General features: G+C 38.8%; 2 protein-coding genes across 4 annotated transcripts; both read left to right on the top strand.

The window, feature by feature from the left end:
• Positions 1–542: 542 nt before the first annotated feature.
• LOC104602662 (peroxidase 21-like) lies at positions 543–2,403 on the top strand. Its single transcript, XM_010266441.3, has 5 exons — positions 543–823; positions 933–1,078; positions 1,196–1,384; positions 1,459–1,624; positions 1,705–2,403. The coding sequence occupies exons 1-5, from the start codon at positions 739–741 to the stop codon at positions 2,103–2,105; spliced, it is 987 nt and encodes a 328-aa protein (XP_010264743.1). The 5' UTR covers positions 543–738; the 3' UTR covers positions 2,106–2,403.
• Positions 2,404–15,951: 13,548 nt separating this feature from the next.
• Positions 15,952–21,299, top strand: ARF4 (auxin response factor 4). Of its 3 annotated transcripts, XM_010266444.3 has the most exons (13): positions 16,078–16,880; positions 16,964–17,020; positions 17,251–17,433; positions 17,517–17,601; positions 17,679–17,769; positions 17,856–18,020; positions 18,276–18,395; positions 18,489–18,564; positions 19,592–19,754; positions 19,851–19,957; positions 20,060–20,614; positions 20,699–20,889; positions 20,983–21,299. In XM_010266444.3, the coding sequence occupies exons 1-13, from the start codon at positions 16,533–16,535 to the stop codon at positions 21,164–21,166; spliced, it is 2,325 nt and encodes a 774-aa protein (XP_010264746.1). In that variant the 5' UTR covers positions 16,078–16,532; the 3' UTR covers positions 21,167–21,299. The 3 variants fall into 3 exon arrangements, with proteins under 3 accessions (XP_010264744.1, XP_010264746.1, XP_010264745.1); XM_010266442.3 differs by having other exon boundaries at positions 15,952–16,880; positions 19,851–20,614; XM_010266443.3 differs by having other exon boundaries at positions 18,495–18,564; positions 19,851–20,614.
• The last annotated feature ends 1,601 nt before the right edge of the window (positions 21,300–22,900 follow it).

The raw sequence follows: 22,900 nt of genomic DNA, 5'->3' as shown, positions 1-22,900 counted from the left end.
ATTTTTAAGGTTGTGTTTGTTTGTGATATAAAAATTGAATCTGAAATTTATGTATATTGGTTTGGATTTGTGAGCGTTTGTTTTTCATACAAAAATGAAACAATTAAAAGGGAGAAAATGTTTTTTCTGATATTTTCCATTACGAATTTGTACTCTTGGAGATAAAGAAAAAGAGAGAGGCCATCCTACAATTCTTTACATCAATTTGAAACAAACAAGAAGAGAACAAAATGGGTTTACAACTATGAACTATTTTGCATCATAAACTGAAGAGAAAGTTTTTTCTGATATTTTCCATTACGAATTTGTACTCTTCGAGACAAAGAAAGAAAGAGAGAGAGACCATCTTACAGTTCTTTACATCAATTTGAAACAAACAAGAAGAGAACAAAATGGATTTACAACTATGAAGAAAATATTTTGCATCATAAACTGAAGAGGAAGAGAATGTATTTATGTAGAATACATATTTGCAATATTTGTGTCTAAAACAAACACAGCCTAAGAAGAAAATAAAAGGAAGGGTGGAAAGTCACCTTTCTATCGGCTCACCCACACACGAGGGCAGAGTGTGGGCTCGCGCCGGTCAAGGAAAGAGGCTAGTGGATGGGCTCCGGGCAGCAGTAGTACGTTAATTTGTCTTGCACTTCGGCCACTACTGCTTATATATACTTATATATAGACAAGTGAGAACCAATCCTCCCATCACTTTACTTTCTCAGAGAGAGAGAGAGAGTAATGAGAAAGATGGCCGACGACCAAACTCGTTCAAGCCCAAGGTTTATTCTTCTCTTCCCAGTGTTGGCTTTGCTCTTCCAGGCTGGTAATTAACCTTATTTTGCCTCTTCTTTAATAAGTAAGATCAACACTACATAGCTTTCACTAACTTGTATCCGTTGCCACTAATTTGTCCACAAAATGTTGTTAAAAAGGTTGTAGCGATCTTCAGCTAAATTATTACTCGAAGAGCTGCCCTAAAGCCGAAGAGATAGTGAAGGAAGAAGTGATGAAGCTGTACGAGAAGCACGGCAACACTGCGGTTTCTTGGGTCAGAAACCTCTTCCATGATTGCATGGAGGTATTGATTCATAATCTTACAGATAAAACCTCAATTACTGCATGCATGTTTATGCTCTGCTCTTTTAAGTTACTGAATATATCAATTGTTTTGTGTTTTATAATTTGAACGATGCAGTCGTGCGATGCATCGCTCTTGTTGGAGACAGCAAACGGCATAGTATCGGAGAAGACATCTCAGAGAAGCTTTGGGATGAGAAACTTCAAGTACGTCAACACCATTAAACAGGCCCTGGAAACCCAATGCCCCATGACGGTTTCTTGTGCTGATATTGTAGCTCTTTCTGCGAGGGAAGGTGTTGTAATGGTATGTTTAATTTCATCTCTCTCTCTCTCTCTCTCTCTCTCTCTCTCTCTCTCAACTTATATATATATATCCAGCTAGGGGGACCGCATATTGCCATGAAAACGGGACGAAGGGATGCTAGAGAAAGCCATGTTGCAGTGATCAACGACTTCATTCCCAATCACAACGACTCCATGTCGCTGGTGCTTTCGCGTTTTCAATCCATCGGAATTGATGCTGAAGGAACTGTCGCTTTGTTAGGTACATCCTTTACAGTTTTCAAATGAAATTAATCCAATTCACTAATCAACTTCGACCCACTTAATTTTGATTAATTCCAGGAGCTCACTCAGTTGGTCGAGTTCACTGTGTGAACCTTGTCGACAGACTCTACCCAAACGTTGATCCCACCCTGAATCCCAACTACAGCGAGTATCTTAAAGGTCGGTGCCAATCGCCACAGCCTGATCCAGAGGCAGTCATATATGCAAGGAACGATCGTGAAACGCCCATGATTCTCGATAACATGTATTACAAAAACTTGTTAAGCCACAAAGGACTGCTGTTAGTCGATCAGCAGCTGGTTTCCGATCCCGTGACTCTTCCTTTTGTGGAGAAGATGGCTTCCGACAATGGATACTTCCATGATCAGTTCTCAAGAGCGCTACTCCTGCTATCTGAAAACAATCCCCTCGCAGGTGACCAGGGAGAGATCAGAAAGGATTGTCGCTTCGTCAATTAATTCTGGGTACGTAGTATTCTCGTAAGAGAACCGACGCCATCTGTGCAGAATCATGAAAAGGAACGCAATTCAGCTTTATAACGAGTGCTCAATGTAATGTAATTCTCTCAAGTATCAGCAGGCTTAGAGGCCTTGTTTCGTTTCATCACTCATCAGGGTTGAAATTAAATATTGAAGGTGTGATTATTACTGTGAACAATAATAAATTACAAGAATTGTATGAAATTTGGTCATCTGAAGATTCTGAACAAAATTAGATAATTTCTACTGTTTAAATTTTTTTTTCAAGTGTTTCCAAGATAATTAAAGGTTCTATCTTTAGTTTACCCTATTCCAAATTTCCAACAAGTAAATATTCCACGGTTTAAAAGCAAAGCGGAAATGCACGTTGACGACCTCAGCCGGGTTGGTCTGATCCCAAGTCAACATAGCTTGAAAAGGGGTCTCTGTCTCTCCTAGATCGAGCTCAGTGGAACACAATTAAGTGTGTTAGTCGAGTCGTTTAGACAACAAAATAAACCAATGGGTTAAATACCCTATACTTTGGGGTAGTGCAGATGGGTATCTTGAACTTTAAAATGCAATACTTGAATACCCTAAGCTTCCAAAAATAGACACCCTAGTTTACTTTGAAATTTGTATTTTTCTTCTCAAATTTTTATCGAGTTTGAATTTTCTTATTTTTAAAACCATATTGCCGTTTCTCTTCCATGAAAATGTAGTTCTAATATCTTATTCATTTTCATATTTTTGTGTATATATATATATATTTGTCAATATCCCTAAAATACAGGATACCAGTCTGTAATTTACCCAATATTTTAGGTTGCAACATTGTCCTGTGTGCGCTAGGGCCCTCCTTCTTGTTCCTCTCAGTCTCAGCATCCTCCAATTATAGTAATTCACATTTGTGCCCCACAAAAGCCCCACAGCATATCCTAATCATATAACTATATATTGAGAATATTTCTTAATGACAAGTACATGATTTATTTCTAATGCACACTGAGATGTGCATGTGGGGCGTTTATAAGGCACAGATGTAAATTCTAATCATACAGCTAATTTCAGCCCCAAAAATCTGCATAAACCCCAGCTTTGCTTGATACAATCAAAGTTTTTGTACAGATTAGATTTAAATTTTTAGGGCTCTAAACTGGACCTGGGCCTAGAAGCTTGGGCTTGATCCAGTTCATGTAGGCCTGGATTGAGGATTTTAGTAGCCTGAAACAAGATCAAGCCCAACCTCACCTGAGCCCTACGTAACTTCAATAATAATAGGCACATGAACCTTCTATTGTATTTGTACGAGACACCAACATGAGGTGTGCACAGACCGAGGTAGACAGAAAGATTTCGCATGTGGACATCTCATATTGGCGGCCACGTATCACTCTATGTAGATTTTTAATGATGTCAAGTAGGACCCTCATAGTTTCTTTGGCCATTTTTTTCCCTTAGGCTAAGTTTGGAAAGAGTATAAATGCAAATATATATATATATATATATAGTGTAAATAAATACAAAATAATACAAAATATAAGATTTTGCACTCTACATAATTGCATTTGTACTCCTTCCTTTGGATGGAGTATAAATACAAATATATAGTGTGCAAATCTTTATATTTTGTATTATTTTATATGTATTTGTATTGTACATATCTGTATTTATATTCCTTCCAAATTGAACCTTAAGAATACAAATATGTATAATGTAAATACATACAAAATAGTACAAAACACAAGGTTTTGCACTCTACATATTTGTATTTGTACTCCTTCCAAACTGAGCCTTAGATACATAAGGGAGAAAGGAATATGGATACTCTTTTTCAATTCTAATCTTACTTGACAGGTCGGAAATTTTTGTATCATTTGGAAATTTTGCGAAGACTGCATTTGGCATCCCTTATTTTAAGGGTTTGTCTCCTTTCTGCAGTTAAAACTCAGTGTTTATAAGCAATTTGAATCAGGTAGGCAAAATGTTGTAAGCACATTCAATGAGTACTTAGAATTTTTTTCCCTTAATTAAAATACCCCCAATCTACCCTTGAAAAAGATTAAAAACCACTTTTGACAATTGTTAGAATATTTATCAAGTGCTCATTTGACGTACTTACTATGAGGATGTTTGGTATCGTGGGCGTTTTTCTAAAAAATGATGCCACGTCGGGTCCATGTAGGCGATTCCACTTTTCACCGCCTATATGACCGTTTGGTTCAGGCAATTTTTGAAAAAATGGTAAAAAACAAGCATGCATCGTAAATCGCGTCCCTCTTATTTCATGAAATGTTAAATTTGACATTTCATGCATCGGTGAACCGTTGCCCCCAATGGCTATATGATGTAGCGCTTACATGTATCCTAATTGTCAATGGAAAATGGTATAATGTGTGCACATACATGAAAAATGGTGATGAAAATCACCTTACCAAACAGCATTAATGTTGCTTACTACCTACATAGCAAAAACATTACCAAACATATGAAGGTGTTTATTTGTGAAAAACGGGTTTAGCAAGTCTAGGCGCTTTTTTTTTTTGAAAATCAGTCCCAAAAAACGCCCACACTTCCAAACACCATCTATATTGTGCTTACTAAATCTAGTCCTGTTCATAAGAGCATTTTAACAGCAAAAAGGAGATAAACCCTTAAAATAAGAAATGCCTAATGTAGCCTAAATGACCCAATGGGCAAAAAGATCTTTAACCTAGCAAGTTAACTTAAAGTTCAGAAGGAAATTCCATATTCTGATTAGCGCCCACACACACATCTCAGCATGCATTGGGAACATCTTCCGTATTTGTCATGGGGAAATGTCCCAAATACGTTGGGATGTGCAGTGGGCTACCTATAGGGGCACCAAGGAGAATTAAGAATTTTCATATTCCTCTCCCTCCTAAAAAACATGGCATAAAAGGCCAAACAGCTTCAACAAAATAAGGTAATTGGACTCAGTCCTCACAAAGCGTGTGTTTGGAAGTGTGGGTGTTTTTTCAATAAATGATGCAAGATAGGCTCCACTTCAGCATTTTCCTTCTCATGCTCTTCTATGCACATAGAATCGCAAAAGGTGACTTTGTTTTATGTGCACGTTTATCGTTTGCAGAAGTTACTTTTTAAAGTTTCGTCCAACAATTAGACGTTTTTTCACTATTATGCTGATGTGGTGTCTAATGGCGCCTAGTTGTTATAAATAATTGCAATTATTATTTTTCTCAATTTTACAAGCAAATAAAATATCCACATTGAATGAAAAAATGCCCATGATTCCAAATACATACAAAATTATTCTTATACCTTGCTCACAACCTATGCATTAATATCTGCGGCCCCATGAATAAAATCATACTATTGAGGAGATATTCCCGATAGATGGCTGTAAAAGGCTGTAAGCACGGTATGAACACCGTTTTTGTGAGTACTGAATCCGGTCTCCAAAGTAAGACCTAGGCAAATTTTATATTTAAAAAAAAAAAAATACATTAGTTGTGAGAACCACCAATATGAAGGTGGGTTCTCTCTTCCATGCTTTATTTCTTCACTGGCGAGGTAGTATGCGTGATGAGAATGATCTTTATCCACAGAAGCGAACCAAGGGACCCATGTGGCATTTTCTCAGAAAAAATGCAAGATTGGAAATATGTCTTTCGGAAGTAATTAATATTGTTTTAAGAGCTGCTTTCTTTTTCTCCCTCTCATTACACCATACCATACTGCATATTCCTTAACCTAATTAAAGAGTTGAATCGTTTCCCAAAGTATAACATAATTTTTAATGAAAAAAAATTATAAACATTATTTAAAAAAAATATATCAAGATCCATTTAAAATTTATATATACAATCTCTTTAATGATTTTATTTTAAAGATGATGGATTTTTTTACCTTAAAAGTTTCATATTTAAGAGAGAGTTTTGGGCATTGAAGTCATTTTCAGTATTTCACATATATCCTACCAACAAAGTCTTTCAATATCCCTACCCACAAGACACTACAGGCATGGAGTATTTTCTTATCATTCATGGGAACAACGGTGGTAGTATTTTGTGGGTAGGAGATCTGGAGTGCCACAAATAAGGGTGCATGCTTGAAGAATTTCAATTACATCGACCTCCTTTTAAGGTTCAGGCCCATTGAAAATTTAACAAATATTCAACCCAATTCTAAACTTAATCCAAAATGTCTATGATATTCATTCTCCTCAGCATCATTCTAAGGAGGTAAAGACTTGGCTTGGGGGCACATAAACCAGTCTGGGGCCCATAATTTGCCATTAATGTCTGCTAACTAATGGGGTAATGGTTGGGAACCACTGTTAAAGGAGACCCATCACGGAGATTAGGTTATAGAGCCTAAATTAACCTAAGAACATGATTGTGACTGTGTATTCAGTGTGCATTAGGCCCCATTTATATACTTTAATCTGATATTTGTATCTATTGCTTACATTTCTGCTTTTTGGTATGGATAGATGCTCTCTAATTCTAAACTATGATGCATCCAGTGATGGTCTTGATCCTTGGGTATGTGAAGGAGGTTGCTAGTTACATTAACATGGATACAGCCATGGGGTCCTTTGTCTCTTTCTCTCTTTTCTTTTGGTCTATGGAGCTGCCCATCCCCTAAATTCATAATAGGATTTAATCCTAAATCTCCGTTACAACCAGCCAAAGACCTTATCAATGGGTAAGTCCATTTTCTAGGCCTAGGGGTGGTTACGAGTCAAGCTTTTTACAAGCTGTTTGAGCTTTATTCATGAAAAGTTCTGTTCGTCCCGATCTAAATTGAGATTTGAACCGAAATCAAGCCTAGTATATAGGTTCATTTGTAAATGGAGTCGAGCTCAAGCCTAATAAAGCTTGGCTCATGATGCTCACGAGCCTAATCGAGCTTTTACATATATATATATATATATATATATATGTATGTATGTATGTATGTATGTATGTATGTATGTATGTATGTATGTATGTATGTATGTATGTATGTATGTATGTATGTATGTATGTATGTATGTATGTATGTATGTATGTATGTATGTATGTATGTATGTATGTATGTATGTATGTATGTATGTATGTATGTATGTATATAATAAATATAAAAATTTTAATTTTTAGATATAATAATAATTATTTTTTTGTAATTCTTAATTTTTATGTCAAATAAAAATATTTTTTATATGTATATTTGTATTTTTTATAAAATATTTAATTCACAGTCGAACTTAAGTCGAGCCGAGCTTATGACTCAAGCCGAATTCGAGCTCAAGCTCAAACCTGATAGTCTATTAATGAGGCAAGCTCGAATAGCCAGATTTTCGACTCATCTTGAATCCACCAGGCAGGATTCATTCTCAAATCTCTGCTACAACCAGCCAAATACGTTATCAACTAGCCAGTTGGCACCTTACTTTGTGTGGCTTTTTCTATTTCTTACTCAATTCAATAATAAAAGTTATTTATTTTTGCGCTCGTTATTTGGTTAATCTAGCTACCAACAGAGGCGTCTCCCCTCATCACTTGGATTTGCTACCGTTTATCTCAACCACTCCCCGAAGTACGCCATCCACATGAATGCTTGACTATGAAATGATTCACTTGGCTCAAATATGGACCAACTGCTTGAATGTAGCATAAAAAGTAATGGGCAAGGAGGTGACCTACCAGCTGAATAATATATGTATCAATGAGTTAGCAGCCACGACCATGGGCCCGGGCCCAGGCCCACCATTATAAACATAGAAGAACCCATGTGCCACCAACCAACAATACCCACGAAAGAAAAAGAAAAAAAAATGGGGGTATTGTGTCCAAAATCAAGGAAAGAAAGAAAGATGCGACATGTCCTTATGCATGGGTGTGACATTACTTGACCATAACGAACGGACCAAAATGAATCATGCCGCGTCCGTTGGGATATCTCTGGACTCTGTGATCAATGGGGGAAGATAGTTAAGTTAGTTGTGACAAGAAACAGGAGAGTGGAACTGTCACTGAGATATCCCACCCACAACCACAAGAGCTAGAGTGCTAGACCCATTCCACCATTAAACATGCGACAAGGACAACACTCTCCCCAACTTGATGACCTTCAAAGAGGAAGTCCAAAGTCTCTCTGGGATTTTGTGATAAAACCAAAGCCCAAACACACTAGCTCGCATTGGTTGGAGGGAATCAAAGCAAGTAAATATGAACAGACAACTCAGAGGCATGCTTTATTGGAAGGACCCACTTCTCCCATCACGATCTGATCATCAAGCACGTAGGCCCAACATCACCATCGCAGTTGTTGGATGTTCAACCATCTAAGGAAGCTTTGATATGAACATGTTGACACGCTTACAACCAAGTTAATCAATTGGGGATTACTTTTGCTTTAAACACCCAACCCCCACCCCCCCAACAGAGAGAATTAAGTTCACTCAGAAATTTGGTATGAAACTTTGGTCTAAACCATTTACACATCCAGCATTGTACCCTTAGGATTAGAGCCCTGTTTATTATTTGGTTTAACTGTGGTTGTCCTTTTACATACTCAGTCTCAACTCATCAATTAATCCCTGAGACTAGAAGTTCTAATTCAATGGTCTTAGCCTAAAGGAGACAATTTCCCCCAGCCATACATAGGTGATTAGTGTTTGTGTGTGTGTGTGAGAGAGAGAGAGACAGGGAGAGAGTAGAGAAGAGAGAATCATCTTTTTGTTCATCTTTTCCCTCAAACAGCACTCACGTGAAAGAGAATTCACAGTCTCCCAAGTGTCGCCTAAAAAGATGAATCGAGGACCTCCTCTTTTAAGCTTTTGGGACAAACACAACGCAATCTTCTTTTCCAAGTTCAAACAACTATAAAAGTAACAAGCTCCTTTACGTAACCCAATCCTGATGGAGACAAAGAAGATTTGTACAACCACCCTAACTAAATGGTGAATTTGAGAACCCCTTCCCCACCTTGGCCTTACAAACAGGGGTAGAGTGCCCACCGTTTGGAGTAGGGGGACCTTTGGACCAACCAAATTTATGAAGTTTGAAAGATACCCACAAGAAATACTATTGCCCTGTTCATGTGGACCACAATTCACACAAAATCACTTTACTTGGATGACCCTTTCAAGGTACAAAATGGATATCCCATCACATGTTGAGAGGATGGTAATTAATATTGTATTCAATCCACACTTTTATGACTTTCACCTAAATCTATCAACATCTGAGGAAACAACCCAAGTGGAATCAAAAGCTAATCTTATCTTTCATATAATTGGAAAAACCCTGTCATTGAGATGTAACACTGGAAAGAATAACCAAATTCATCAAAGCTTCCCCCCCCCCAAAAAAAAAAAATGTACTGCACTGCAATTGTATCTATAACCACAATGTAATTACATCCATTTCATATTTATCCGTGCAAGGTATTAAATCCAAGGGGTTTAATATGATTGTGAGTGTTAGATTGCAAAATGGGTTCTCTCATTTACTGCAGTTTGGTAAAGTCTGCAACAGGAACAGGAAACTAATGCACTCCTCTCCCCTAGAATAATTCCTCTCTGTACCCAGTCCGGATCAAGCAGACACTCAATGAGCACACTAATAAGCTCTCAACTGTCGCCCATAAACACAATTCCACCTCACCTGTGCAGAGATGATAGGCACATCTCAGCCTCCCTTACCTCCATGGTCTGTCAGCCTTTGACATAAATTTAGGGCCCATTTGGTTCGTGAAAATAAGGGTCTGAAATTGGAATTAGAATAGTATATTCCGATTCTAATTGTTTGATTGGGATGAATTAGAATCCCATTCCTATTCATGGTGGAATGACATTCCCCCATCCCTTGGAATGAGATCTCATTCCGAATTATCCAATTTTGATTATCATTTTTGTTTGAATCAAATAGACTATGGAAATAAATAATTTCAATTTCAAGGGATTTGGATTCCAATTCCAATTCTAATTCTGGAAACAAACCTAAGATATTAAGGCTATGTTTGGTTTGAAGGAAAAAGTAGGAAAATATAAGTTTTGTAAAAAATTCCCTACATTTCCCTTCCTTTCCCTACTTTTTCCTTCAAACCAAATATAGCCTAAAAGAATTGACCATGGAAAAATCCTTAGACTATCCACAAGATTTTGGTTCGTAGGATCAAAGCATCAAGTAAAAACTAGAGTGATATACAATGGATCATCCCATTGAGGTGGTTTTTGGTAAAAAGAGTCAATCTGCCGATGTTACCACATCTGGCTTCCTAAAATCAGGGGGTGGGGATGATTCTCAAAGTGATTTTTGACATAGTAATTATGTGTCTATGTCAATCATACATCAAAGCCATCAATAGTATCATACTGTATCATACAATTACGTATCGGTTTTTAACATGACCGATACATGAAATACTAGACGTTAAATACAAAGAAATCGCCTCATTAAACACCACCATACGTGAAAATTGATACAGACTTTTTAATTAGCAAGCCAAATTAATTTAAGTACTGTCATCATAATACAAAAAGAAAAAAAAAATCTATATGCGAACCGCATCATCAACATAACTTTGTACCAAATGCAGCATGTTTCAAGGGAGTGAAGCGTTTGTAGAAATGCCTCAATGGCCGTTATTCCTAATAAACGTTTCCTCTCAGCAAACAGTCGCTAATTATATTTAATTAGCACAAGATTACAAACAGTAATCAACATCATTGTTAGAGAACAGAGATATTACATGGTACAGAGGTCTCCTGGTGCTGAACTGATGGAGTTATGTGTGTGATACTTTTCAAAATAAAAAATAAATAAATAAATAAATGGTCCCAAACCGATCTCCCTTTCCAGGCGGGATGTCCTTGTTGTTGGGTTATGATAACTAGGAAGTAAATACGAACGAAATGGCATATTGGCATCGTACCAGTCAAATCTCCTTCTCTTTCCGGTCTTTAGTCTTTACTCTCTTACTCGCTCCATTTGTACGTCACAGACACACCGGCAACTTGTGTTTTTGCCTGGTTAAACGTAATTTGAGCTTTTGAGAAATTTGAGGTGATTGACATCTCTGCATCTCTCTGTCCCCCGATTTTCCTCTTTTCTGCTGGGCCCTTCTCCTTCATTTACTTTCTAATATTGATTTGACGCAAACTCAGAGACTCCTTTAGTCCTTAGCGTTGCCTATTTGCCCATCTCGCTAAGAAAGAAAAAGAAAAACTAAATCCGGTGCTCATCTAATCTTATTCTTGGAAGTTGGAACTAGAGCAGAAAACAATGGACGCTTAACCTTTAATTATGGTTTATCAGTTTATGTATGATGATGATCATGACAATATGCCCCTCTTTTGTCTGATCTGCCCTCTACGGCCAATCTTTAATTCTTTATAGGGAGGAAGGCCGAAGGCATTTAATTATGATTAACACGCCACAATGCCACTGCACTTGGTAATCATGGGGATACCATCTGTTCCCCAGAATGCAGTTATGGACCCACCCACATTGCATTTTGGGTTACGTTCGAATTTAGAAAGCCCAAGGCCCACCCCCATGGCGGCCCACCTGGCCCCTTTCTTCGGGCTCATCTCATTCTCAATCTCTCATCAAGACATCTACTGGGTGCAGTGACCGAGTGGCTAGGTGGGTAGGCAGGCCTGGACAGACAGTGGACACACACACACACACGATGACTATTGAGGTTTAAGCGTGACTATATGCAATAGAAATATAGTCCTGAATGGGGTTGAGTTGAGGATTATGAGTTACGATAACTGGGTCAAAATGCAAACTTTAAGGAAATGAGTCAAATGATCAGACGTTCTGAGCCAAAGGGGAAGAAGGGTCATGGGTTCGTACCGTCAGTCCAGGTCCTGGAGTGCATGTGTGTGGGTCAGCGTATGGACTCTGGGAGGGGTTTAGGGTTCTGGTGATTGAGATTTGAGAGAAATCAGAAATGGACTAGTCAGAGAGAGAGAGAGGGTACGATGAATGCGGGCGATATACAAGACCAAGATCGATGGATGCCATCAGTGCATCGCATCACACACCAAAACGCAAACGCTTCCGGCTTCCCCGCCCAGTGTGTACATGTGCGTGTTGTGTTTGTCAACAGTGCACACTGGGTTGCACCACCTGCACCCAGCAGCAGCAGGAGCCGGCATGAATCTCGAGGGCTCCTTTTGACACCGACTGCCCAATGCAACCCATCTGCCTTCTCTTCACGAGTCCCTCTCTCTCTCTCTCTCTCTCTCTCCCTCTGTGCATTGCTTTAATATATATAACTTAACAACCACTATGACTTTGTTAAAGTTGAAAACTCTTGCTTTTTGAAACAAACAAATGTTCGTTTGACAACTCAAAATTTTAAAGTCGAAACGTTGTGGTTTAAAGGTTAAGCAATGCTTAGTAGTCTCATCTTTTGTACAGACAAAAGAACACCGCAAAGCACCCCACTTTCTTCCTTTTCTTAATTCTCCACAAAGCAAAAACTTGTATCATCATGATTTAATTGACTATTGTTTCTTAATATATATTTATATACTGAAGCTGTCAATCTGTACACTACAGACCCAACGATGCAACTGCACACAGACACTTCAAACATGCATTCATGCAACTTTACTATTCACTGCCGTAACTGATCAGCTGATACATTCAAGTGAAGTAAAGAAATCAAACCACTCTCTCTCATGTAGCTAGGACTTGCCAGAAACATTAAAGCTAAGCACATACTTGTTCATTTTGATCAGTGTCTTTGTAGGTTTCCCTTTGTGCTGTCTATTCTCATTCTCCTGTGAATACCCCTCATTATCCCTTTGCGTGCATGTGATTATGTTTACGCGTTTCAATGGCAATACACATTCTTCTGGGTTCTGTCTGTATTATTTTGTATTTGGGATCTTTTGTTTTTTTCGTTTTTAATTTATTGTTTGAGACTCTGAGTTAGATTAGAACAGAAAGATATATCCATGCAGCAGGGAAGAAATGGAATCTGTTAAGTCACACAAAAGACATAAATTTCCAACAATTCATTTATGAGACACAACCCCATAAAGACAGTGAAGGTGGCTCCAAATTCTTCAACGTAACTTTGGGCGTTGCTCAACAAGGCAACTACGAAAATACCCGGCCCACTAGTATTATATTAAGTTGATTCCAATCCGATGGTCCTGAACTGGGTCACATGTGGGATAGTTCATATTGCATACACCTTTTGTTTAATATCTGATGCATTATTCTTTTCATGGTTTTTAAAATCGAATCCGTTAGGAGTCCAGTTATCGGTTCGAACAGTTAGTCCGTTCTAACAAAAAAATAAAAAATGGTCAAAACCGTTCAAACGGTTTGAATAATTAATCATCCGGTTCAATGATTTATTGACCAAAATCAACAATTTTAAAGAAAAAGCAATTTTGGGGGAACGAACCAATTCCCAGTTTTTTTGATTCAGTCCGGTTTTGAAAACCATGTTTCTATCTATCTGGAGCACATGTTTGTGTGTAGAAGCTACAAAACATTCTAGTATTCTTTTGTCTCCAAACAATATATTAGGATTGAAATGACCAAACCAACTAAGCTATTAGCTTAGCTACCCTCTTTATTATTTTTTTTGTTTTTATTTCACTCAAAATAACCATGCTTTGCTACCTATTGTTGAGTTGCTGAAATCTATATATATGTTGAGTTGGTCACGGCTTTCCGTACCCTAAATTTGGTTTCATCTCTCTCTCTCTCACTTGAGGGACCCTTAGCAAGGGGGCTTTGCTGGCCAACTTTTACCCCCCGTTTTGCAGCCAAGGCCCACTTGTTTTGTTGTTAAAATTGTTGATGTACCCTCAATCCTGCGCAATCCCATTGGCAGCTTTCCTTTCTGTTTTTTTTTTTTTTTTTTTTTTTTTGTCTCTAAGTGACAAATTAAAATGACCCCCTTAAGAGGGGTTTCCTGATTTGCAGTATTTACAGCACTTAGACAAATACCCAGTTACCCACCATAAATTATAAATTATAATGATAAATCACTTCAATACTTCATGGACCATGAGATGAAATCCAAACTTGGCCCAACATTTTTGTATGATTATATTGATTTTGTTCACCTTTCCCATTGATTTACCAGGTCACAAAATGTATGTGTTTTCTGGTGTTCTCGACCTGTCATTGATCCGACTGGACTGGTCCAACCGATGACCCAGACAGCTGACTGGGTCCCGGGTTGTTTTCTTCTTTTTTTTTTAATTTTATGGTCTTGAATCTTCATCATTTTCTCCAGGTGAACCGTCACTTGAACCCTTCGACCTGCCACTCCCACAGTTTTCGGATCAACGTCCGGGTCAGCATTTAAAGCATCGCTGTATGCTATATGTCTGTACTGTAGTCTGCGTTATCTACTACTCTGGTATTTCACATACATACGGGCTTCCGGCTTAATGAGGTTGGTTATACCCGGACAGCCTATAAGCCCAAAAGACTCCAAAAGCCCAAAAGCCAGAATAACTATCTGGCCTTCTACTAAAGCTTCTTTTAATGGTTTCTCAAAAACAGAATTCACGACCACAAGGGATGGGTTCTTGCCTTCTTGGGTTGGGTTGGGCCACAGACCCATACGTGATTCATAAATTTTGTTGAGGGCAAACAGAAAAACGTGCTTTTTCGTGCTGTAGAAATTATTATTGGAACCCGAACACGTGTCATCCAGAAAGGGCGAGTGAACAGAATTATTTTCCTGCAAGTTTTTTGTTACTCGAGCGAGTGGAATAAACAATCAATAAAATAAAAGGTCCGGTCGTATGTATCGAGTGATCTTTCTTTCTTTCTTTGGAGTCTGGGAGTCTGGACTGCCACCGTCCGTCCCCACGATAAAAGGAGTGCGGCAGCTTTTCGACACCGAAGACTTCGCGGGAGAAACGAGAAAGACGAGGGAGCTGAACAGCTGTTGCCGCCGTTGGGGGTTGGCTGGGCAATTTCGTAATTATATATAAAATAAAGGGTGAGTTATGGCGGGGATCCCGAAGTGCGAGAGAGATTAGAGAGTAGACTAGAGACCGCAGTCCGCAGACCAGAGGGCATGCATTGTGTGCGGTTGGGTAGTCGAAATTCGAAAAGTAGGCAGAACCTGCAGCACCAAAGACGCGGGCCCGAGTCCGACCCGATATTATGTTCTCGTTCTCTCTCTCTCTATTTTATGGTCTTTCTCTCTCCAGTATATATACCATAAATAAAGAGGACCTGTCTCTCTTAAGAGAGATTCTGAGTCACGATGGAGTCCTACCCACGAACACGAACACGAACACACCCCGATATTTGCAGCCAAAATTAAGGGGCCAACAACATCGACATCTCTCTTTCACCATTTTCTCTCTCTCTCTCTCACTCTGTGTCTGTGTCTGTTTGTGTGTGTCGAGGTCAATTAATTACTCTTCCCTCCCCATCTCTCAAGTCGCAACTCGGTGAAAATATGATAGCGAACACTGTAACAATAGTAATATTTAAAGGGATTAAAGATTGTTTTGTCCATTTTTCCGCTTTTTATGGTTGCTTTTCTATTTATTTTAGTTTATTTGCTTTTGCTGGTCTGGTGTGCCTCTGTTTTGTTTCATTCTAAAGTTATTTTGCAGAGGTTCTGATATAATGAGGTAATTCTTTCTCTCGGCCATGCCTTAGCTTTGTTCGTGTTTTCGTCCGTTTCTTTGTTGTTGTTATTCTCTGTTCTCAGTGATTTCCTCTCGGCATTCCATTTCAACAAATAAAATTCTCCCATCCGGAGGATGATGGGGATTGGAGACTGCAGAGTTGAAATTTGAAATAAATTAAATAACAAAAATAAAGAAGAAGAAAAGGCAAAGTAAAGGATGTGGGGTGTGCGTTTTGTACTGTCTCAGCCTGTACACCCACTCAACTCTCTCTCTCTCTCTCTCTCTCTCTCTCTCTCTCTCTCTCTCTCTCTCTCTCTCTGATTAATAACAGTCTCAGTCCAAAACCCACCACCAACATTGGCTTTTTTCCTTTTGTTTCTGTGCTTCTGCTCCCTCTGCTCAGTACTGCAAATGGGTGAGGAATCATATTTTGAATTTCTTGATATTATTTGATCGCCATTCCGTTTCTTTCATGCTTTAGCTTTCTGGGCACTCCCAAACATGAACACCTTTATTATTCTTTCCTTTCCTTTCCCTTATCATCTTTTACCTTTCTGGGTATCTCTCCATGTATGAATTTGTTTTTCTTTTTCTTTTGGGACTTGCCATCCACTTTTTTAATGTTCTAGCCATGTCGGCACCCTTCAAATTGTGAACTTATGGTTGTTGTCTCGTTTTCAATCCATTTTTCCCGCGTTCTAGCTCTGTGATTATTCCCTTGAATTTCACTTCATCCCTCTGTCTTCTCTCCCTTGCGGGTCCTTGTGTAGCGGGTTGTACTTTGTCTTGAACTTCTACGAAAAATTCCAGTGTTCATGGAAATTGATTTGAACCATGCAGTGAAAGAGGGGGAGAAGAGTGCATGTTGTCAAGGAGATTGTGAGAAGGGTGAGGGTATCGGTTTTTGTTCTTTGTCTTCCTCGTCTTCTTCCTCTTGTTCCTCAACTTCTATTCCTTCTGAATCTTCTTCAATTTATTTGGAGCTGTGGCATGCATGTGCTGGCCCCCTCACCTCCTTGCCAAAGAAAGGCAACCTGGTTGTCTACTTTCCACAAGGTCACCTGGAGCAGGCTGCTACTGCCTCACCTTTCCCATGCTTGGAAGTGCCTACCTTTGATCTCCAACCTCAGATCTTGTGCAGGGTTGTCAATGTCCAACTGCTTGTAAGTGATGGGTTTTCTAAACTTGAAGTTGAATTCTCTCTCTCTCTCTCTCTCTCAGAGATTTTCCTTTTACTTGGGTGTAGGCTAATAAGGAGAATGATGAGGTATATACACAGGTGACACTCCTTCCTCAACCAGAGGTAATGCTATTAAATTGCTTCCTGAGTGTTTCTCGTGCATGTTTTCGGCATAGACTAATTTTAATTGAGACGTGAAGGACAGCTGTTGACCTGGATATGTTTCTCTTTTCTATTAGATATTGTGAAGCCTTCTTGATTTGGCTCTAATGTGTGTGTTTGGTTTATACGTTTCTAAACGCAGTAGCTTAGGCTCTGCTGATGCTTTTACTCTTTGAATTTTTTTTATATAGTTAGGGGAGAGGACTTTAGAGGGCGAAGGGCACGAGGATGATGTGGGGGCAGAGGAGAGTGGGCATATACCGAGCAAATCAACCCCTCATATGTTCTGTAAAACACTTACAGCCTCCGACACGAGCACCCATGGTGGGTTCTCTGTCCCTCGTCGAGCTGCGGAAGACTGCTTCCCGCCATTGGTGAGCATTTCCCCCAAGTTTGAATAGATTTAATAGATTGGACCATTAGACTTGAGTCCTTGACGATGCTTCCCCAAGTGCAGGATTATAAACAGCAAAGACCCTCTCAGGAGCTCGTTGCCAAGGACCTTCATGGAGTGGAATGGAGATTCCGCCATATTTACAGAGGTATGTTTTATAGGAATTGGTTTGCAATTATTTGGTTGAAGAAAGAAAGTTAATAGAATTTAATGTTCACCTTTCAGGTCAGCCACGGCGGCATCTTCTTACTACAGGGTGGAGTATTTTTGTTAGTCAAAAGAACCTTGTTTCTGGGGATGCAGTGCTCTTCTTGAGGTACACGTGTTTCCTTGTTTCCCCTAAATGCTGCTCCTATTAAAATATGTTAAGCCTTGTCTCAAGTTTAAGTGATGATTTTGAAGGGGTGAAGATGGAGAACTGAGACTAGGAGTTAGAAGAGCTTCTAAGCCAAGAAAATCTCTTCCTACTTCAATTATTAGCAACCACAATATGAATCTCAATGTTCTCTCACCGGTGGCTAGTGCAATATCCACCAGAAGTATGTTCCATGTGTTCTACAGCCCAAGGTACTATCGTTTACCATATTGTTCAAATTTCAAAGAGGTATCTAAGAATGTCATGACACCTTTTTATCTGTCATTGTTACTGGCATTTGCATGGATCTTAGTCCTTAGATAATTAATCCAGAGAGGTGGGGTGGGGGAAGCAAGTTAAGTCAACCATAAGCTAAAAATCATGCCGCTTATCATGCATTTCTTGTCTATGAATTACTGAAGAGCAAGTATATTGATATATACTTCCTAAAACTTGTTAAAATGCAGAGCAAGTCCTGCAGAGTTTGTCATACCTTACAAAAAATACGTGAAAAGCATCAGGCATCCGATATCAATTGGTACAAGGTTCAAAATGAAATTTGAAATGGAAGACAGAGCAGAAAGAAGGTATGGTATTTTGTGATAACCAAATTTTCAATTATATGTTTCCATCTCCATAATCATTGCCAGAAAGAATTTGATTTTTCCTCTTTTTGTCAGATGCAGTGGTGTAGTGACTGGAATAGGTGATTTGGATCCTTGTAGATGGCCTAATTCAAAATGGAGATGCTTGATGGTACATGCCTTGTAATTTGCTATGTACAATCTGGAGTTTTAATATACGAATGTCTGTTATGACACTCTTAATCATCTACTTTGTGACAAATCCTCAAAGTTGTAGCTTGTTAGAGTGCTTGTTAATCTTGCTCTGTTATCATGCTATTGTATTGGTTTTAAGTGTTAAATTTGCTTGACCACTACATACAGGGTATGAGGAAAGTACTGTATATAATAAATAGACCATTATCGTTGCTAATATTGTAACTATTGTCTAACATCCATGTGGAATTAACTACTTGGTTATGGCTTACAACTATATTCCTCACAGATCTCATGTTCATAAGATGGCTCAAGTTGACTGAGATCCCCCAATGTGATTTGGTGGATAGAGATTCCAGATTCCAATTTTTAAGATGATGGCTTATTATATTACAGAACCAAGTTATTTATTTATGTTGCATGATTGAGATAGTACAGTCAGCTGAATTTTGAATGTAGAATACATCTTCCAGGAGACCAGGACCACCCTGTGTGTGCCACTTGTAACTTCTTTTTTATTAAAGAAACTTTATGGTATAACACGGGTACCCTGGATGTTATGTTCCAAATACCAACTGCTTCGTAAGATTCTTAAAGTGTAGTCTGAGTGTTCGTTAACATGCTTTAGTTCCTTCTAACTACTAGTTCTGGTTTTGACTGCGGTGCCAACTGCCAACTTTTAAACTACGATACTGAGATGCCTGTACATGGGTGTCATGTCATACACTTCAATTCTTAGTTAGTAAATTACATGCCTAACGTCTTTTCCAGCTGTCCAAAGTGTATCTGGGTATGAGTATCATATGTTTTAATTCTATTTGTGATTTAAAGTGAAACACACATAAGTCATGAAATATAAATTTCTGCTATTTTTGCATATAAAAGCAAAGTTTACTAGTAATTTCATTTCTCAAGTGCAAGTTTGTCAGAAGCTCAAATATTTTGTAGCCATGGTATGTATAGCCTTTTAATCTCAAAACACTTTCTGCCACTACATACAATAGGTTAGATGGGATGAAGATATTGCTAGAAAACATCAAGAACGAGTTTCCCCATGGGAGATTGAGCACTCCATTTCTTTACCAGCTTTGAGCACCCCCTCCACCCCAAGGCTGAAGAAACTACGGATGGGTCTGCAGTCAACCTCACCTGACAACCCTGCTACTGGTATGGATCTAATCGTGGATGTCCCTAAACGAGTCTACATTGAATTCGTAATTTGTCTGACTTTTGGGTTAATTCAAATATGGTTTCCTTTTGCAGCAACGGGATGTGGGTTACTGGGCTTGGATGAATCTCTTAGATCATTTAAGGTCTTGCAAGGTCAAGAAAATGTAGGTTTTATGTCACCACAGTATGCAGGTGATAAGGTAAACCTCCCTTTGGACTTCGAGGTGCACAATCTCGCAAACCAGAATCTCATCAAAACTGGTTTAGCAGCTTCTGACATCAGTCATTCTATGTATATACAGCCCACTACTTACACAGGTCTTTCTGAATCCAATAGATTCCACAAGGTCTTGCAAGGTCAAGAAATTTGCCCACCTAGATCCCTGCTTGGAAGAGCTGAATTCAGCCTTGGTTCTTGGGGAAAAAATGATTTTGGTTGCAATGTGTTCAACATGTACCAAAAATCCAATCCTCATTTCCATCCATTTTCTCCAGATGGAATTAGAACCATCTATATGCCATTTAGTGATATATACAAGTCAAGGCATGATCCCGTCCTGCACCCATATATGACCAACTTCCATGGTGGGAGCGTCCAAACAAACTTGTCTGCCCAAAGAAACCTCTCTTGTCTTATCAGGGATGAAGGATGCCACCCAGGTTCACAGAATCCAACGAAAGAACAGAAGCCGCAGGAAGATTTATCCATTCTGACCATACAAGCCACAGAACCCAAAATTTGTGGGAAGGATGAAATTTGGGATGGATCTAAAACTGGCTGTAAACTGTTTGGGTTTTCCTTGACTGGAGAAACTCCAGTTCCAAATTCACAGAGCTCAAGGAGGAGTTGCATCAAGGTAAGCTGCAATAGCAGCACAGTCAGATATTAATTGCCTTTCCTTAGTTCCTTTTCTTGCTGATCCTAAATAAACTGAGTGAAGGTTCACAAACAAGGAAATTTGGTCGGAAGAGCTGTTGATTTATCAAGACTTAACAGTTATGATGATCTGCTGAATGAGCTAGAGCGGCTATTCAACATGGAAGGCCTTCTACGCGATCCAAATAAAGGATGGCAGGTTGTTTACACAGACAGTGAGGATGATATGATGATGGTAGGCGATGATCCTTGGAAGTGAGTGACTATGTCTCATAAATTGAACTTTCTAAGTTATTTTTTCTTGTATTCCTTTGATCAACCACTAAATTGTACTTTGATGGTTGACAGTGAGTTCTGTAATATCGTGTCCAAGATACATATATATACGCAGGAGGAAGTGCGGAAGATGACCTCTGGAATGGTCAGTGATGACACTCAAAGCTGTTTGGAAGAACCACCTGCATTAGTGGATGTGTCAAAATCCTCTTCAGTGGGTCAGCCTGATTCTTCTCCAACAGTAATTAGGATTTGACAGTATGTTTGTCTAGGATTACGTTTGCTGAAATGAAATCTGTGACTTTCCGTAAAAAACTTGAACTTATTCCTACTCTCCTTATCAGCTCAAACTTCAGTTGCATTTCAATAAATAGCATCATTCATCGGTATATAAAGTGGGAATCTGTGTTCAAACTGCATTAATTTCTTAGGCTGCATTTGGTTGTCGTGCAAATTTTCTTGACTGGGTGCAAAATTTGTACTCGGTTCAGTTTTCCTCTCATTTCTTTGCAATTATGATTTTTACTTTTTGTTTTACCTAAATTCTTTTTCATATAAAGTGGGGATCACTTCATCTTGCTTCCGCTTCATACCTTGCTCCTAGACAGATAACCCTCCTACCTCCATTCCCTTTCATTTAAAGTATATAAAGCGGAGGCCACTTTATTTTATTTCTTATAGCAAATAAGACAAGCAAAAGTAAACCAGAATTCATACAAAGCCTTTTTGTACTCCCATGCATTTACACCAGTGCAATGAAATTTGTACCGCAACCAAATGTGGCCTCGGTGACTAACTTACATGGATGAAAAATTGCAAACGAGTAGATGGTAAGGACTTCATGGAAAGGAGGTAAGGTTGTCAATGGGTCAGGCAGAAGAATTGAACCAATTTTGTCAATGGGATGGGGATCGATTTTGTTTGCTCTAAACTGTTCAAGTAGACTCATTGTCAAATTACAGGTTAAAAGTATATATCTGTCGGTGATAATCGAGTTCCAATTGGATCAGACACAATAGTCTCGATTTATTAGAATTCAAATAAAGGAAGAAAAACCAATTCTCTCTTTTAGTTGCAGGTCTATTTGCAATTTGGGTGCTGTTAACTAAGCCCAAGAAGTAAGCCATGGTTGACCAAGGATGGGCCAAACCAGAAAGGGAAAATTAATGAAGAGGGGCGACCCCCATATCCCCTAGTAAATGGACGGAACCACAACCAGAATGGACTGGACCAACCTAGTAGAAGTTCTTTGTTTTGTGTATTCCCCTTCCGCAATTCAAGATGCATGGTTGGGTCATGGGTGGAAAGATAGCTTGGGGCTCAAAATGGCACCACATGTTCCCCTCTACAGCAAATTTGATCCAATGGACAGGTCATATTAGTGAGGTAGTGGTCCTTGAAGGCTTGAAGCTCATCAACTTGTTTGACTCATTTGCAAATGAAAGCCTAAGCAAATGGGTGGATACTGTTAAGTTTTTGACTGATATAAATGCATGGCAGTGTAAATGGTCCCATGGTTAATTCTGATTTACTTCTGCTTTTAGTTTGATTTTGATTTATTTGTTTGTCAGGACTCAGGAGTAAAATGATGTGGTCCTTACTTTAAATAAAAGAATGAAAGCAGGAAGAAGGTTTTTATTTTTATTTATTTAGTTTTTGTAGAAAGGGGAAAAAAAGGTTGTTTGGACTCACTTTATATGAAAAAATTAAAATAGGTAGAGAAGGTAGTGCAAATTTTACTTCAAGAAGCAGAAAGTAAGCTTGTCTAAGTCCAAATACCAGTTCTTTCTTTTATGCCCACTACTTCACCTATAAAATTGTAGTCCAAACACATTTCCTTCTTGTAGATAGCCTTGAGTAGATCTGTTCATCGGCCGGGCCGGGTTTTTACTCATCATTAATGGAAATACGCTAGGTCCGAGCTCGAGCCCGGCCCGACGAACAGGCCTATAACTTGGGCCCGAGCTTGCCCTGATAAAAAGCCCGAATC

Source organism: Nelumbo nucifera, chromosome 2 (assembly GCF_055504915.1).
Source record: "Nelumbo nucifera cultivar China Antique chromosome 2, China Antique-T2T, whole genome shotgun sequence".
Classification (NCBI taxonomy): Eukaryota; Viridiplantae; Streptophyta; class Magnoliopsida; order Proteales; family Nelumbonaceae; genus Nelumbo; species Nelumbo nucifera.
The sequence above is the reverse complement of the archived record's forward strand: the minus strand, read 5'-3'. Positions and strand labels throughout refer to the sequence as shown.

Excerpts from the sequence above, each read along its gene's own strand:
- LOC104602662 (XM_010266441.3), top strand. The coding sequence starts at position 739 with ATGAGAAAGATGGCCGACGACCAAACTCGTTCAAGCCCAAGGTTTATT. Across the intron at positions 824-932 it reads GGCTTTGCTCTTCCAGGCTG|GTTGTAGCGATCTTCAGCTA; the intron begins GTAATTAACCTT and ends GTTGTTAAAAAG. Across the intron at positions 1,625-1,704 it reads AGGAACTGTCGCTTTGTTAG|GAGCTCACTCAGTTGGTCGA; the intron begins GTACATCCTTTA and ends GATTAATTCCAG.
- ARF4 (XM_010266442.3), top strand. The coding sequence starts at position 16,533 with ATGGAAATTGATTTGAACCATGCAGTGAAAGAGGGGGAGAAGAGTGCA. Across the intron at positions 17,021-17,250 it reads CACTCCTTCCTCAACCAGAG|TTAGGGGAGAGGACTTTAGA; the intron begins GTAATGCTATTA and ends TTTTTTATATAG. Across the intron at positions 17,434-17,516 it reads AAGACTGCTTCCCGCCATTG|GATTATAAACAGCAAAGACC; the intron begins GTGAGCATTTCC and ends CCCCAAGTGCAG.